The sequence below is a fragment of the Lontra canadensis genome, unplaced genomic scaffold, assembly GCF_010015895.1.
Source record: "Lontra canadensis isolate GAN:19392208 unplaced genomic scaffold, GSC_riverotter_1.0 scaffold82, whole genome shotgun sequence".
Taxonomy (NCBI): Eukaryota; Metazoa; Chordata; class Mammalia; order Carnivora; family Mustelidae; genus Lontra; species Lontra canadensis.
The window spans coordinates 7953341-7970082 of record NW_022631076.1 but is presented as its reverse complement, the minus strand read 5'-3'; the positions used below and the strand labels follow the sequence as shown (position 1 = coordinate 7970082).

Below are 16742 nucleotides of genomic sequence, written 5' to 3'. Positions count from 1 at the left end.
AGCTCCATCAAAAAGATGTGCAGCCAAACAGGAGAGCAAGTTGCTGGAGATTACACAACTAGCCGGAGTCCACTGCTCTCCCCACCACGCCAGGGAAGCTCAAACAATCCAAAAGCATTTGATGAAAATGTCAAGCATCTTGACAATACTTGGGCACTTAATGTACACCAAATACTGGCTTATTACCCCTTCTCTGACTGCCTGTAGGAAACAAGACCCCGGGTTCTCCAAAGCCATCACCTTGGTCTGTAATCCCAAGAGCCAAGTTCGGTATCCTTCATTTTAACCACTGAGAAACTGAGCTAAGGAAAGCTCTTATTGATCCAGCACTCTATCCCACGGGAGAGGGAAAAATGGTAGAAGTCATGGTATCCGTCCTTCAAACCTAGTGGGGGAGGCAAGAGGTACTTGGTGAAAGTACTTGGAGAACAATGGAGGGACAATACCACGAAGCGCTGAGCTCCAGTAGAACCAGCAAGTTTAAGAAGAATGTAGCTAGGCTGAGTCCCACGCAAGCTGATGTAGTCCGGAAAAACACTGGAACAAGTGGGATTTAAATGGGGCTTTAAGGATCTCTGCCGGTCATAGCTAATGTGTGTGCCAGCTTTAAAGAGTGCCCAGATGTCTGGTCAAACTTTCTGCTCTGCCTCTGAGGATGCTTCTGGGTGAGATTAACATTTGAATGGTAGTGAGGAGGACAGCTCCCCTACTATGGGTGGGCCTTGTTCAATCAGCTGAAGGCTCACTAACAGCCTCTCTTCTGCCCGCCTGCAGGCTGGGACACACATTCTTCCCTGCCCTTAGATTCAAATTCAAACAGGGCTTCTTCTAGGAGTCTCAACTTCGTACCCTGACTGCAACCCATGAGCTTTCCCGGGTCTCCAGCTTGCAGACAAGAGTCATGGCAGTGCTCGGCCTCCAGAGTCCCGCAAGCTAAATACACATGTGTACACACATACCACACACACACACACACACACCCTCCAACCCAGTTTTATTTCTCTGGAGAACACAGACTAATACACTACTATTGGCTTGGCAAAAAGGGAAGGGGGAAGTTAGTTCCTAGAAGTCTAAGAAATAGAATGAAAAGAGACACCAAGTGGGGGAACAAATGAATGAATAAGGCCATAAGCAAGTGGCTGGGAAAGGGGAAAGAGAACAAATAGAAGAATAAGGACAGTGAGGTAGAACGGGTCATCGGAGGTCAACCGGTGGCTTCTGAATGTGACCCTTCCTGCAGGCAGCCAGCCAGAGTGCCTGGTCTGCAAACCACACAGAAACAGAATTTTAGGAAAAGGAATCCTACATGGATAGGAGTAGAAAAGGCCGGAGCAAGGAGGTTACTGTCCTTGTCTGGGAAGGAGACTGGTGTATGCGTGTGAGAGAGCAGTGGAGGGACACGTTAACAGGAAACCTCCTGCTCCTGAGACAGCAGAGCACCCCAACAACGCGCCCCCCCCCAACTCAGTCAGCAGCTCAGGGAACAGCTCAACATCCTGGCGGTACAAAGGGCAAACAGCCTAGGGAGAAGGCCATGTCCCAGCACCTGAGAAGCTGAGATCTTTAACATTTCCTAAGCCCCTCACTTAAGCCCTCAGTTTCCTTGTCTGGGAAATGGAGAACCATGATGTTTACCTCGCAAGGACTGTGTGGATACCATGTCAAAGCACACTAAAGCAGGAGTGGCCCCATGACAAGGTAGGCCCCAGTGGAAATGGCCTTGGTGTGAAGCCTGAAAGTACCCAGTCAGGCTGCAGTCCACTGGAAAAACAGGCTTTCCACTTACAAAAGCTGCAGAGGATTGCTTCCATAAAACATGCCCGGAGCCTAATTAAAGTCACAGTAAAACAATTTGCTACGTTGCAGTGATGAATCACTACAGAACACCACCACCCTCTGCACCAAAGAAGGAGAGGTCCTAGCCAGCTCCGGCGGCTGGACCAAACGCCCAGGTCCGGCCCGCGGTGGTGGAGGTGGAGGCTGAGGAACGGGGAGGGCATGCGAGGCTGAGCCAGCGCAGGATTCTGGAGAAGCCAAGACCTCCACACACTTACGGCCCCTTGGTTACAGACCCCCCGCCCAGCCCCCGGCTGCCCACATCACGCATACCAGCTCACACATGGCAAACCCAGGGCACACCATCCCTTCCCCTTCCGGTCACTGTCATGGGCAACCGTCAGCCTCCACCAATGCTGCCACGCGCCACCACTGTGACAGAGACCCCACCGGACGACCCGTGCTGGAAGGCCAAGGGAGACAGGAAAGCCGCACCAGGAAAGCGCAAATATCCTGACTGGAGCCATCATCGTCCATTTGACAGGAGGGAAAGCAGATAAAGGACCCAGAAGCAGGTTAATGTTGCCAAGGTGGTAACAGCTGCGCTCCGAGCTCGCTGGGTCCAGTCCCATCTCCTAGTGCCCTTCGTGTTGTCGCCTCCGTGACCGCACAGCCCCAGGAGAGATCCCCTCCGCTCTGTGCAGAAGCACGCGGAGGGGAAGGCGGTCGCTCCGGGTCACCAGGACTAACAGAGCTACCACTCGAGCTCAGGCAGGAGTCTGGCTCCCAAGTCTGTGCCCTTTCGATCATGCTCACATACGGCCTAATATTTTCTACCTTCCACCTCTAAAGGGCAAAGAATGGGGCTATCGGTATGAGAGACTCCACATGGCAAGAAAGGTCACGAGAGTGGCTTTGTTTGGTCTCCTGACTTCTGAGTTTCCTAAAATGAACACGATGTGCTTCTTTCACCACAAAGAACAAAAACCAAACCAAACCGGTTTTTTTGATGATCTTCCCCCAAGACACCCCTCCCCAGCAGCCCCCAGGAGACAAGCAGCAGTTTCCCAGCCCACCTGAACTCTCTGCCTGTCCACAGCAGCTTCCATGAACTCACTCCTGACAAAGAATACACCCGTGCAAACACAGCGAGGCTAAGGGCCAGCTACCTAGTGAGCCGGTTAACGAGGGTTGGTTAATACTGGGAGTGCAGTTAAAAATACATCAGCCCCCATCTAAAGCAAGAGCAAACAAAACAAACAAACAAAAAAAACCTCTAGTGACTTTTTCTAAGAACTTACTCAACAAAGTAGAAAGTTCTGCTGGTTAATGATTAGCCAGCAGAAGGCACTTGGAGTGGTAATTAAGTGTTTTTTGGAAAAGGAGAAAAGTTCCAGGCTGCCCTATAGAATTTGCTGGGTTAGAGTCAGATGGCTTATGCCTGAAAACATCCTTAGCATTTCCAGAGGAGGGACGGACATCCTCCAGGAAAGTTACCCTGGGTGAGGGCACACATTGTCCACTTGTGTGACTGCTACAGAAGATCTTAACTGGACCTGGGCAAACCCTCCTTCAAAGGACACAGGAGGGGTGCCTGGGTGGCTCAGTTGGTTGGGCAACTGCCTTCGGCTCGGGTCATGTTCCTGGAGTGCCGGGATGGAGCCCCACATGGGGCTCCCTGCCCAGCAGGGAATCTGCTTCTCCCTCTGACCCGCCCCCTGTCTCGTGCTCTCTCTCAAATAAATACAACCTTTAAAAAAAAAAAAAAAAAGACACAGGAATGGAAACCAGTAGTGTCCAACTGGTGGACATGGGTACAGAAATCACACAATAAGCACCCTCAGTGGCTTGTGATAAATCGTGAACTCCTAGGAGGGCGCATCTGTCCTAGGAAAGCACACACAGTGTGTTACCCTCCTACCCCACTTGTGAAAATATTCTGTGCCAGTTAGAAAAGGGGTACAGACGACCGTCATCTACACAGCATGCCACCAACCCCTCCCTGGACAGGACCTACATAGGAATGCAAACCCCTGGCTCGGGGAGCTTACGTGATGTGCTCTGCACTCGAACACACTCCAGGAATCCCGACTGAGTTCATCTGGAGGAGGGTTGAATGTAGCTTCTCCAGGGCTCCTGAGCCCTGACCAGGCTCCTCTGCACATGCCCCTTTGCCCAGTCCACCTGATTCTGGTGGCCCTGACAGCCCTTGCCCCCTGCCACCTTAAACTCCAGGCATCACTTCTCCCATGCAGAGCAGTTCCATGGCAGAAAGAGCTCTGGTCCAGAAATCAGCACTGGACTGGCTCTCAGAGGCACCTGGCTGGCTCAGTGGGAAAAACATGTGACTCTCAATCTCAAGATTGTGAGTTCAAGCCCCATGTTGGGTGCAGAGATTACTTAAATAACATAACAACAACAAAAAGCACTGGGCTCTGGACTGAGGCCTATCCTGTCCCATCTGTGGGGTATGGGGCAAACCTCTTCCTCCAACCCTCAGTCCTTTCTGTTGGCCCAGAACCATGTTCTGCTCTGGTCACAGGACTTTTTTTTTAAGAATCCAATGCTAGGACGTATGTCAAGGCGCTTTAAACATCAAAGCCCTACAGGAGGCAGTATTTGTCATTAATTGCACTGAATCATGGAATGGAGTTAATTGAAACTTAGATCTCAAGGGAGTCCTAATGCTAAAGTCATTTACTAATTACAGCTCGGGCTGCAGGAGACACGGAGATCGTCTCACCAAACAAAATCCAGTTCTCTCCTCCAACAGCACTGGATGAAGTCAGAGGAGCCTGTCTAGGGCCAACGTTTATAAGGGTTATTAAGGGGTTTTAGGTACCATCCCTCTATGATGACCTCCACCTTCACCTGCAGACTGGGTAATGTCAGGAACACCACTGCCAACGTCTAACCTTCTGGATAAAATGACCCCATGTCCTTCTGAGTAACAGGCACGCCAGGATTTATCCTCAGTGCCAAGGACTGGACATGAAATCAGGCTTTCTACACTTGCCTGTGACAAACCCTAAGAAGTTGGAAAGGCATGCAATGTTGCCTTTCTGTAAAATACTTAAAGTTATAAAACAGAGTACTTATTCATGACCCCTGAAAAGATCCCAGTGTTTAAGTCATTCATATGTTACATGAAGATATGGCCAACCAGTTGATATGTTGCTGTTAACGGATTAGACCCTTCTCTAAAGGACACCCCGCTGCTCAGCCTGGGCACTGATGCCCAGTCCTCTCATACTGACCCAGGGGCAGTCACCACTATTTAAAAAGGAATTGGGGGCGCCTGGGTGGCCAGTGGGTTGAGCCTCTGCCTTTGGCTCAGGTCATGGTCTCAGGGTTCTGGGATCAAGGCCTGCATCGGGCTCTGCTCAGCCGGGAGCCTGCTTCCCCCTCTCTCTCTGCCTCTCTGCCTACTTGTGATCTCTTTCTCTGTGTCAAATAAATAAATAAAATCTTTATAAATAAAGGGATTGGAATGCACTGGATTATTCCAGGCTCCATCCTCTTCCCACCTCCCACTGGCCCCAGCCCTCCTCCACTTAGGCTGACTTATTTCCCTATTCTTCCAGCCAGCGATACACTGATGGCCTCCTCCTCCCAGTGTCCCCTGGAGCTGCTGGAGGATTTCCTTGAGGCCTCATTACTCCCCAACTCCAAATCACAGGAGCAGAAAGGGGAATACAGGACAATGAAGGTGGGAGGAGACAGCGCTGGTCCGCAGGCCAGCCTGGATTCCCATCCCAGCACGGACATTAGGCAGCTCTGTGATGTGGGGCAAGTCCCCTCTCCTCCAGCTGCAGCGCCCCTATGTCTAAGAGGGATTGGTAAGCTAACTCCTACAGTTCTTTCCAGCTCCCACATCACAGAGTTCCGAGTCTGGAAATCCTCACTCTTGTTTCTGTGTACATTCTCAACATGTTGGAGTTCCACAGTCGATGTCATTACTCCATATTTAAAAACCAATCCCCCCCTTAGAGAGGGCACGGATTGCATGGAGCACTGGGTGTGGTACAAAAACAATGAATACTGTTATGTTGAAAATAAATTTAAAAAATGATTATAAAAATAAATAAGTAAATAAATAAAAATAAAAACCAATCCCCCCCGAGAGGAAAGTGCTCCCAACAATCAGTAGCAGGTCAGCCCTCAGTGAGGACTGCTGTAGGGGCTGCAGCCAGAAAAAGAAGTCTCAGCAAATCCCTGTCAGACAGCATCTTCGTCCCTAAGAGGGCCCTCAGGTGGAGCTCATCAGGTACAAAGGCCATAGATACACAGCACCACGTGAGCCCACCCCAAAACCACACTTCTAGCTCTTCTGTTTTCCATCCTGTCTTCGTCTGCATCGTGAATTCTTATTTCCTCTTGGCGAGCCAAGAAGAGCGAGGTGAGCGGAAAATAACTGTTCTGAAAACTCCAATAGGATCCAGGATAACAGTCACTCCTCTGCTAGACATCAGGGCAAACAAACTCCAGGCACTGTCAGGAGGTCCTTCACGGCAGGTGGATCCACCCTCTATTCCCTGCCCCACATAATCCCAAACACCCTACACCCTGAAAAGTCCAAACCCTTTCATGCCCAGCCTGTTGATGGGGTAGTGAGACTTCACCCTGGACCTCAGAGTCAACTTTGATTCACTGGCTCAGTCACTTAGTCACTTGCCACGATCTGCTTGACGTGCTCATCTCATTACCAACATCAACCGTAAGCCTGAGAGCCCACCTTTCTCCTTATACCTCCCAGGCAGTGGGCGCTCTGGAGGTCCAACTGGGTCTTGGCTCAAACACATCTGCAGGGACTCTCCACCTGCTCCCTATGCCCCTACACACTTCCTACCCTGTAGCCTCCTAGAGGACCCTAAGGGAGAAAGGAAAGATGCGTACTTTCCTTCTTGGTATCAGGGTCGGGTAGAGCCCCAGCATCCTTGTACTCTACCTGCTTCCCACCATTTTCTAGTGACCAAAATTTAGAGTTTCATGTGTGACTATTTACAACTGATTACTGAGTCCCCAGACTGAGACAAGACTGAACACAACTTCTTTGCAGCAGTGCCCCAACTCTCCCCCACCAGACAGCTCAATGTCAGTGAGGTTCACGGCTTCATGGGCATGACACTCTTACAGGCACTGCCGACAGAGCGAGAGCGAAAATCCCAGTCATGGCTTCAATGCTCTCTCACCCACAATGTCTCAGAAGAGCATACTAAAATGTACATGAGTATAATGTTAAAGGAAGGACACTGAAACTACAATACCTAGACAAGAAAAAAGGTGTCACTGTATTAACAATTAGTAGAAAGCAATTATCTGAGCCATTCCTCAACACTGATCACAATATATTAATGTTAAAAATCATCTTTTCCAACATGATACTCTACACAGAAAACTCAAAAGACACCAACAAAAAATTGCTAGAACGGATACAGAATTCAGCAAAAGTTGCAGGATATAAAAATAAATGCAGAAGTCAGTGGCATTTCTGTACACTAACAATGAAGCCGCAGAAAGAGAAATCAAAAAATCAATTCTATTTACAACTGCACCAAACGCCGTAAGATCCCTAGGAATGAACCTAATCAAAGAGGTAAACGATCTATACTCTGGAAACTATAGAAGACGCATGAAAGAAGTTGAGGAAGACACAGAGAAATGGAAAAGCATTCCATCCTCATGGATTAGAAGTATTATTGTCCAAACGCCTGCACTATCCAAAGCAATCTATGCATTTAATGCAATCCCTATCAAAATACGGACAGCATACTTCACAGAGCTGGAACAAACAACTCCAAAACTTGTGCGGAACCAGACAAGACCCCAAATCGCCAAAGGAATGTTGAAAAAGAAAACAAAAGCTGGGAGCATCACAATGCCTGATTTCAAGCTCTGTTACAAAACCATGATCATCAACACAGTATGGTACTGGCACAGGAACAGACATAGATCAACAGAACAGAATAGAGAGTCCAGAAATGGACACTCAACTCTATGGTCAACTGACCTTTGACAAAAACAGGAAAGAATGTCCAATGGAGAAAAGAAAGTCTCTTCAACAAATGGTGTTGGGAAAATTAGACAGTCACATGCAGAGAAATGAAACTGGACCACTTTCTTACACCACAGACAAAGATAGACTCAAAAATGGATGGAAGACCTTAATGTAGATAGGAATCCATCGAAATCCTAGAGAACACAGGCAGCAACCTCTCTGACCTCAGCCACAGCAACTGCTTGCTCAACACATCTCCAAAGGGAAACAAAACCAATAACTATTGGGACTTCATCGAGATAAAAAGCTTTTGCACAGCAAAGGGAACAATCAACAAAACTAAAAGGCAACATAGGGAATGGGAGAAGATATTCACAAATGTCATTATCAGATAAAGGGCTAGTATGCAACATCTATAAAGAAATTACATTCATACAAAACTCAACACCCCCAAAACAAAAATTCCAGTCAAGAAACGGGCAGAAGACACGAACAGACATTTCTCCAAAGACGACATCCAAAAGACTAACGGACATGTTATTCAGGGAAATACAAATCAAAACCACAATGAGAGGCCACCTCACACCAGTCAGAACAGCTAAAATTAACAATTTAAGAAACAGATATTGGTGAGGATGCAGAGAAAGGGGAACCCCCTTACACTGTTGGTGGGAATGCAAGCTGGCGCAGCCACTCTGGAAAACAGTATGGAGGTTCCTCAAAAAGTTAAAACTGGAACTCCCCATCGACCCAGCAATTGCACTACTGGGTATTTATCCAAAGGATAGTAAAATAGTGATCCAAAGGGGCACCCGCACCCCAATGTTTACAACAGCAATATCCACGATAATCAAAGTATGTAAAGAGCCCAGACGTCCATCAACAGATGAATGGACAGAGAAGCTGTGGGCTGTGTGTGTGTATATACACATGCACACACACAATGGAATATTATTTGGCCATCAAAAAGAATGAAATTTTGCCATTTGCAGCAACATGGATGGAACTAGAGGGTCTTATGCTAAGTAAAAGAAGTCAAATACATGATTTCGCTCATGTGGAATTTAAGAAGCAAAACAGATGTACATAGGGCAAGAGAAGGAAAAATAAAAACAGAGGGAGACAAACCGTAAGACACTGAACCCTAGGAAACAGAGGGTTGCTGAAGGGGAGGGGGGAAGATGGGGTAACTGGGTGATGGGCATTAAGGAGGGCACGTGATGTAATGAGCACTGGGTGTTACATGCAACTGATGAATCACTAAATTCTACGCCTGAAACTAATAACACACTCTATGTCAACTAAATTTAAATAAATTAATTTAAAAATAAAATTTAAAATAATAAATAAATAAAATAAAAAATAAAAATTAAGTTAAATAAAAAATAAAAACTTGTCTTTTCATGCTCCAACCCCCCCTGGGTTAACTCCCTCCCTAGCATTTCCAGGCCTGGGCTGTATTTCACTCTGCTCAAGCACACTTTATACCAGGGATCTTTGAACAAGTCAGCAGGACTGTAAGAGAGGCAGCCAAAGCCCTGTCGGAAGTGGCCTTAAACCACATCTACAATCAGAGTCAATAGAACAGCAGTAGGTACAGAGCCCCCAGCCCACCTGCCACTTCCTACAAACACCCAGGACACAGCCCTTTCTGACACCGGCGCAAGCATTTATATACTGCGCGGCACTTGGCACAGCGCTCCGCTCCCTGGAGCGGAATCAGCATCATCATTGTTACTCTTTGATAGTAAGGTAGGCTGAGCAGAGCGTTAGAAGCATTTGTAGCTTGAAAACCTACGGCGCAACAGGCAGTTTGAAAGCATTTAGCTGGATTCAGAGATCAGTGCAAAAGCCTATTTGTCACCGTGACAGGAGGTGATAATGGGACATTTCACAAGTTTCAAAACAGCAGGGGAAAGCTTTGCCCTCTATTATTTGGGGCAGTGCTGGACTTCCAAGCACACACACTGCGTGAACTCGAAATCACTCTAATTATTCAGCAGGCTGAACACCACACCAACCATGGCCCGCAGTCCGATCTGTACTCAACTTTTTGTGAAGAGAACGTTTCTAGCTTTTGTACCTGCAGTTTCCCCCATCACCAGCATTTCCCTCCACAAAGAATCTGCAGAACTCGGTGCTGAGAGGGGTGCCCGCTTCCGCAGTGGGTGCTGGCAAGACATACCGCACCTATTTTCTCCCCTTCCCAAGCATGCCAGTACATCCTCTCTGCACTTTAAGAACAAAATCAGAGACTATCACCCCCCAAAGCACCCTCATCCACTCTCTGCAGTGGCCACCATGCGCCTTCAAGGAGCTCCCAGAAATGCAAGGACAGGGGACCTCAAAACACGCCTGCTGGAACAGACAAGTGTTCAAGTACCCTGCGGCTCACATCCTAGTCTGCAGCTTCCCAGCCGTGTGAGCTCTTCCCAGTTACTAAACCTGTGGCCTGGGCCTCCCATCATGTAAAGGATAAACTCTCCTTCCATAGTTCTAAGGAGTATGAAGCCGGCATATGTGTCAGGGACTGTGATAGGATTTACGTCACGATGGTCCCACGTTAGTAACAGTAACTAACTCTTCCTGAGACTAAATATTAATGGTCATTCACTGTACCCCAGGGAGACACTCCTCTATGGTGAGCTCTACGTGCCCCAACCTTCTCTACCCTCTTTGTTCTTGGGACTAGGGGGGCCTGCTCCGAGTCCGTCTGGCAACCAGTTACAGTGGCTGTCATCAAGCAAAGGTTAAGGGCAAACTGGCACTAGTTTAAGCTCCAATGTTAAGAAGAAGTAGGGGCATGAAATTCAGAAACTTTAAGTACCTCAGCAGAAACCTGAAAGGCAAGTAAATTCTATAAATAACTTTTAATATCCTATTGCCTATCAGCTACAAAAGGGATCCGTTTAGTAAAAAAGGCTACTTCAAAGACCCAGAGGACTTCTGAGACCCTAAGTCTAAAGCCTCTTGATGACCAGAAAGCACCATGTTTCCTTCCCACCCCATGCCAGGCCCGCCCCACGCTCCGCACAGAGGTGTCTCCAGTGTCTGCTCGAGGCCAGGAGCCCCCCGGAGCTGCCGGGACAGTGTGAGCCGTGCTAACCTGCCACAGCACACCCCACCGGAAACCTGGACTAGTTACTCAGGACGGACCAAGTGCTCCGCTTCAGCAAAGTCCCGACACTTCTGCATTTTAGGTGCATTCCCCAAGTTTCCCATACTCCTTCGATAACGGTGATCTTCCTTTTTCTATCTTCTAGTTGCTACAAGCCACAGGAAAGAACCCATTTGGGCAAGTGCAACCATTCCCTCTGAACACTGCCTGGGGCATGACCGCACAGGCAGTGGGGCCCACGCTGCTGAGAAAGGCAGACTGAAGGACAGAAGCAGGGAGGAGAGGTGGAAAGACACAAGCGACACCAATGCACATGCTGTGCGCCGGAGACCCACAACCCAGAAGCAAAGACGGGTGCAACACAACTATAAAAACTGCCAAGGAATGGTGTCACTTGCCCTGCTCCTCAGGACCAAGAACCAAGGAAAGCTGCACAAATTAACGCGGCACTCCAGCCCTCCCTACCACTGCCCTGGTGTGGGACACTCCAGCTCCAGAATTCTTCCAAAACCTTCCATCACCAAGGGCTGGGTACATCGTCCAGCAAAGACACAGGACGGTATACCATAGAGCAGGGGCTCTCCACTCTGGGTCTTAGCAGAATCAGTGGGCAACGTGGTCAAAAGGCCCAGGCCCTGTCCTGACTCAAGAAGCCGGAGTCTCTGTGTCCTCTCCCAGATCCCCAGGTGACTCCATACACAACGTTTAAGGACCACTACCACATAACCATAAAAACAAATTCTTTATGGGGCGCCTGGGTGGCTCAGTGGGTTAGGCCTCTGCCTCAGCTCGGATCATGATCTCAGGGTCCTGGGATTGAGCCCCAAATCGGGCTCTCTGCTCAGGGGGAGCCTACTTTCCCCTTTCTCTCTGCCTGCCTCTCTGCCTACTTGTGATCTCTGTCAAGTAAATAAATAAAAAGTCTCTAAAACAAATTCTTTAAACAACAAAAGGAAATGATCTTCAAGGTAAGTTGTTACAGAAGAGCAGAATGTGTTTAGCATATTGCCAAGTGCGGACGATGGGGGAGAGGGTAGGGAAAAAAAAAGGGGGAAAGAGTGAGGTTAGTAAGACCAGCAAATAAGTCATTATCTGTCATACCCCCGTATCCCCGCCTCCCCCACACTTCTGCAGGGTGGCACCCATCCATGGACAAAAGGGCCTTTTGGGGAGCTGTGGGACCCAGCAGCATACACCAGGGGACCCGGAAGTGGTCTCACCTACCCACACCCTGGGGAACAGGCCCACAGTTCTTGGACCTGGCTGCAGATCCCAGCCTGTGAACTAGCTCCAGCCCCTCATGGCCACAGTCCAGAAGTCCCTGGAGAACATGGAGTTAGACCATTACCCAGAGAAGAGTGCTCCTGTGGAAGCAGAGAAGTTCCAACACACCACTGGAGGGAAAAGGGTGGGGGGGGAGTCTGGAAACCTTGGAGAGGGTAAGTAAGAGGAACAGTTTGACTTTACCAGCATCACCCTTCCCTTGGGGGGCACAGCTCAAGCCAAGAGACCTTCTCAGTTCATGATTTCTCTTGTGGGGAAGAAGTAGAGACTGAGAGCCCGGGAGGGCATGGCTGGCTCCCTAAGCTGTGCAGGACATGCCCATGAGGCTCATGTGGCTCCTCCCCCACCGAGAGTTCTGTGTCATGGGCTGCACAGCTGGGGGCAAGAGGAGGCTGGAAGAGCTGCAGATAGGATTGCTCAGAGGGCATTACAGGAACACAGACCCCAAGAAGCCCAGCCCCAAGTTTCTGAGGACGCTACCTGTGGATCCTGCCTGGCCCATGAGCACCCCGAGCACTGCCCTATCCCGGCCCATGCCCCCCCACCCCACCCCACGGCTAGCTCTGTGGGCACCCCCAACAGCAGCAAGAGCGAGCTGTGGTAGATGGCTGGTGAGCACCCTCAGTGAACCAGCCAGAATCTGCAAGCCAGAGACAGACCACAACCTTGAGCTCTAGCACCACCCCTGGGAAAGCAAAAAGGAACCCCCCCACACACCCCGCCATCCTGGTGTATTGCAGATCAGAGGGAAGATGTACCAGCTTAAGAATTCTGCCATGAGAGAAAATACAGAACATGTGTATCCACAGGTCTGAAAAAGCCTCAATCCCTAGCAGGACTGATAGAAGGTATTCATCTCTGGATGTCAGGAAAGACAGGAGGAGGGGAATGCTACTTGGAATGCAAAGACAGCAACTTAAACTTCAAGGGCGGGACAGGACACCGGCGAAAGATAATAATCCTCCAGTAACCAACCCCAAAGACATGAGTGTCTAGTTTGCCTAATAAAGAATTGGAAATGGCAGTTTCAAGATGTTCAGAGAGCTCCAAAAAACAGTAGAGGCAACGACATCAGGATATCAATACATGAAAATGAAAAGCATATGAGCCAGAACCAAAGAACCGAAAAAGAATTCTGGAGCTGAAGAATAAATGAAATAAATGCAATAGAGAGCATGAACATCAGAGTAGATTAAGCAGAAGAAATAAGTACAAGAATGAACCTGTAAAACTGTCCAGTCAGAGGAGAACCAAGAATGAAAAAAGAGAATGAAGAAAGCCTGTGTGAACTGCTAGGTTATACCATCACGAGAAGTTGTCTGAGATACTGAAGTCCCAGAAGGAGAGGACAGGATGAAGGGGACCAAGTTTACTTACAGTTATCATGGCTGAAAACTTCCAAATCTGGAAAGTGATCTAACATCAAAGTTCATGAAACTCTTAATTTCCCAAATTCAATCCAAAGAGATCTTCTCCAATACACACTGTAATAAAACTGTCAAAATCAAAGACAAAGACTATTAAAAGCTGCAAGAAAAAAGAAGCTTATCACTTTACAAAGGAATTCCCATAATGCTATCAGAGGATTTCTCAGCAGAAATCTTACAAGCCAGAAAAAAGTGGGAGGATATATTTCAAAGTGCTCAAACAAAAAACTGTCAACCAAAAATACTTTATTCAGCAAAGTTATCCTTCAGAAATGAAGAAAGATGTTCCCTGACAAAGAGAAACAGAGTCCATCACCAGTAGACCTGCCTTACAAGAAACAGTGCTATAGCAATCAAAACACTGTAGTACTAGCATTAAACAAACCCATCAATAAACAGAACTGAGAGCCCAGAAATAAACCCTTGAACATACAGTCAACTGATATTTGACCAAGGAGCATAAAGTCAGTAGGTAAAGGAGAGGTTGTTCAAGTGCATTGGGAAAACTAGATAACTAGAAAGCAAAGAATGAAATGGACTTCTATTACACCACTCACAAAATAGAGCTCACAATGGATTTGAGATTTCAAGACCTGCAACTATAAAACATTTGATAGAAAACCTGAAAGGCAAGTCCCTTGACATTTGTCTTGGCAACAATTTTTGGATGGGACACTGAAAACAAGCCAAGAAAGCAGGGCTACATCAAACTAAAAAGCTTCTGTACAGCTTAAAAAAACAAAATGAAGAGGCACCTATGAAACAGGACAAAGTATTTATAAAATATCAGTTAAGGGGTCAATATTCAAAATAAAAGGAATTCATACAGCTTGAAAGAAAAAGGTCCATAATCCAACTTACAAAATGGGTAGAGAAGAGAATAGATGTTTTTCCAAAGATGACATCCAGATAGATGGCCAACAGGTACATGAAAAAGTTACCATTAATCATCAGGGAAATGCAAATCAAAACCACCATGTGAAACTGCCTCACATCCATTAGAATGGAAGGCTATTACCAAAAAGATAAGAAAAGTGTTCTCAAGATGTGGAGAAAGGGGTTTTCCCGTGCACTGGTGGGGACAAGGTAAATTGGTACAGCCATTACAATAAGCAACATTCAGGTTCCCCAAATTAAAAAAAGGACTATCATAGGATTCAGCACTCCCACTTCCAGGTGTAGATCCCAAAAAAATGATATCAGGATCCCTAAGAGCTGTCTGTACTCTCCTGTGTTCGCTGCAGCATTATTCACCATGACCAAGATATGGAAACAACCTAAGTGTCCCTCAAGGGAGGACTGGATAAAGACGACGTGGTCTATACACACAATGGACTAACATTCAGCCGTAAGAAGGAAACTATGCCATTTGCAACATATGGATGGACCCTGGTGGCATAATTTGAAGTGACATATACCGTATCATTTATATGTGGATCTAAAAAAGTGTGAAACTCAAAAACAGTGGCAGTTGCCAGGGCTGGAGGTTGAAAGGAATGGGGAGATGCTGGTCAAAGGGTGCCAGCTTCCAGTTACAAACAAATCCTTTCTGAGGATCCAATGTGTGACATGATGACTACAGTTACTACCCTGTTATATATGTGAACGCTGCTAAGAGAATAGATCTTAAATAGCCTCAGCATACAAAACAATTATGTGAAGTTATGAAGGTAGTCATTTGTCAGTATCTAAGCACCTAGGCTCATTTTGTACACCTTCAACTGTCCTGTCATGTTAAATGTTGGAGGTCAATTAGATCTCAAAGCTTGGGAAAAGGGAAAAAAATTTTCAAGGATGGGGTATGGGAGATATAAACATGCAATTGTACACATATAAATATCCATATATACATAGACCTACATCATCCATATTTTATGAGCAATATAGAAAATAGACCTATATGATGTACATATTTTATCTATATGTAACATCTAAATCCACAAGAAGTGGATAATACCAGTTGCTTCCAGAGAATGTAAATGCCTGATTGGAGATAAAGGTAGAAGGGAAACCTATTACAATTATTTTAATCTCTCGAATTTTGAGATAGGTCAATCCATTACCAAAGAAATTTGTTAGCGTAGTTTAAAGAGGACTTGAGCTGAAGAGACGGAAAGGTATTAGCAAAGTAAAGACAGAGATTCACACTCCGTTGCCCACCTGCAACTACTATTACACTATATGTTGACTAACTAGAATTTAAATTAAAACTTAAAAAAAAAAAAAAAGTAGGGGATAACCCAACACAGCAGCTTCCAGGGTTTTCAGACTTCTCTGCACATAAGCTCCCTTCACTTGGGCCCCGGGTCCTCTGGTCCAGTGCCTGGGGCTGCCGCATGGGCTCCACAAGTCAAGATGGGGACAATCCCACCGCCGGTAAGGGGAACAGCAGCCTGGAAGCTGCTCCAGAGGCACCTCCCATTGTCCTTGTCCCGAGTTTTGTCTCCCATGTCAACCGTAAACTCTCCGAGTTAAGACTGTTCCTCACCTCAACGTCTCCATCAACAGTTTGAATCAATTCCTCAGTGCCTACGGCAGCTCCTGCCCAGACGTCTTTGCAGGAGATAAGACAGCCACTTAGAGACAGACCTGCCGCTTTGGAATTAAGTTCTGAAGGCTGCTTTGAATAACTCGCCTGATTCTAAGATATACATTCCTCTAAGACAACAGTGCCCGCCCCCTTCTTCTCAATCTACATACCATGCTGGACCAAAGAGAACAATAGTCTTTATTCCTCATGACCAAATTTTCAGCAAAACTCGGTCCCATATTCCCGAAACAAACTGCAGAGTCTCATTCTTCTACTCCACGGGGAGATCAAAACGGCCATGTTTCCTCCCAATTTCACTCCTCTCCTTTCAGGAAAGCCTGTGGAGATTTTTCAAGGCAAACTAGTTGATAGGTGGGTCCAGAAGATAACCTACAAAGTACAGGGGAAGCTCAAAGATCAGTTGTGTAATGATGAAAAGATAACAGATAATCCAACAAACCAAGAGTTATGATCAACTCTTTGCCAAACTCAAAAATCTTTAAAGCTGACCTCATTCCATCTGCATAACACACACACCTTTCCCTCAACAGCCTGGCACCCAAGTGAAAGGGATTCTAGGCTGCCCCAAAGCCACCTCTCTGCACT

At 47.0% G+C, this 16742-nt stretch overlaps 1 protein-coding gene across 2 annotated transcripts in view; it reads right to left on the bottom strand.

Annotated features, from left to right (window-relative positions):
• MYO5B (myosin VB) overlaps nucleotides 1-16742 on the bottom strand; it is a 342886-nt gene that overhangs the window by 270495 nt on the left and 55649 nt on the right. The window contains exon 1 of one of the 2 annotated variants that reach the window (XM_032882534.1): nucleotides 2856-2924. The exons of the other annotated variant lie outside the window; for it this stretch is intronic. Within the exon in view, the coding sequence (XP_032738425.1) occupies nucleotides 2856-2888 (33 nt within the window). The 5' untranslated portion in view covers nucleotides 2889-2924. Of the gene's footprint in view, nucleotides 1-2855; nucleotides 2925-16742 lie in introns of those variants that run through there. 2 annotated transcript variants of the gene reach the window in all.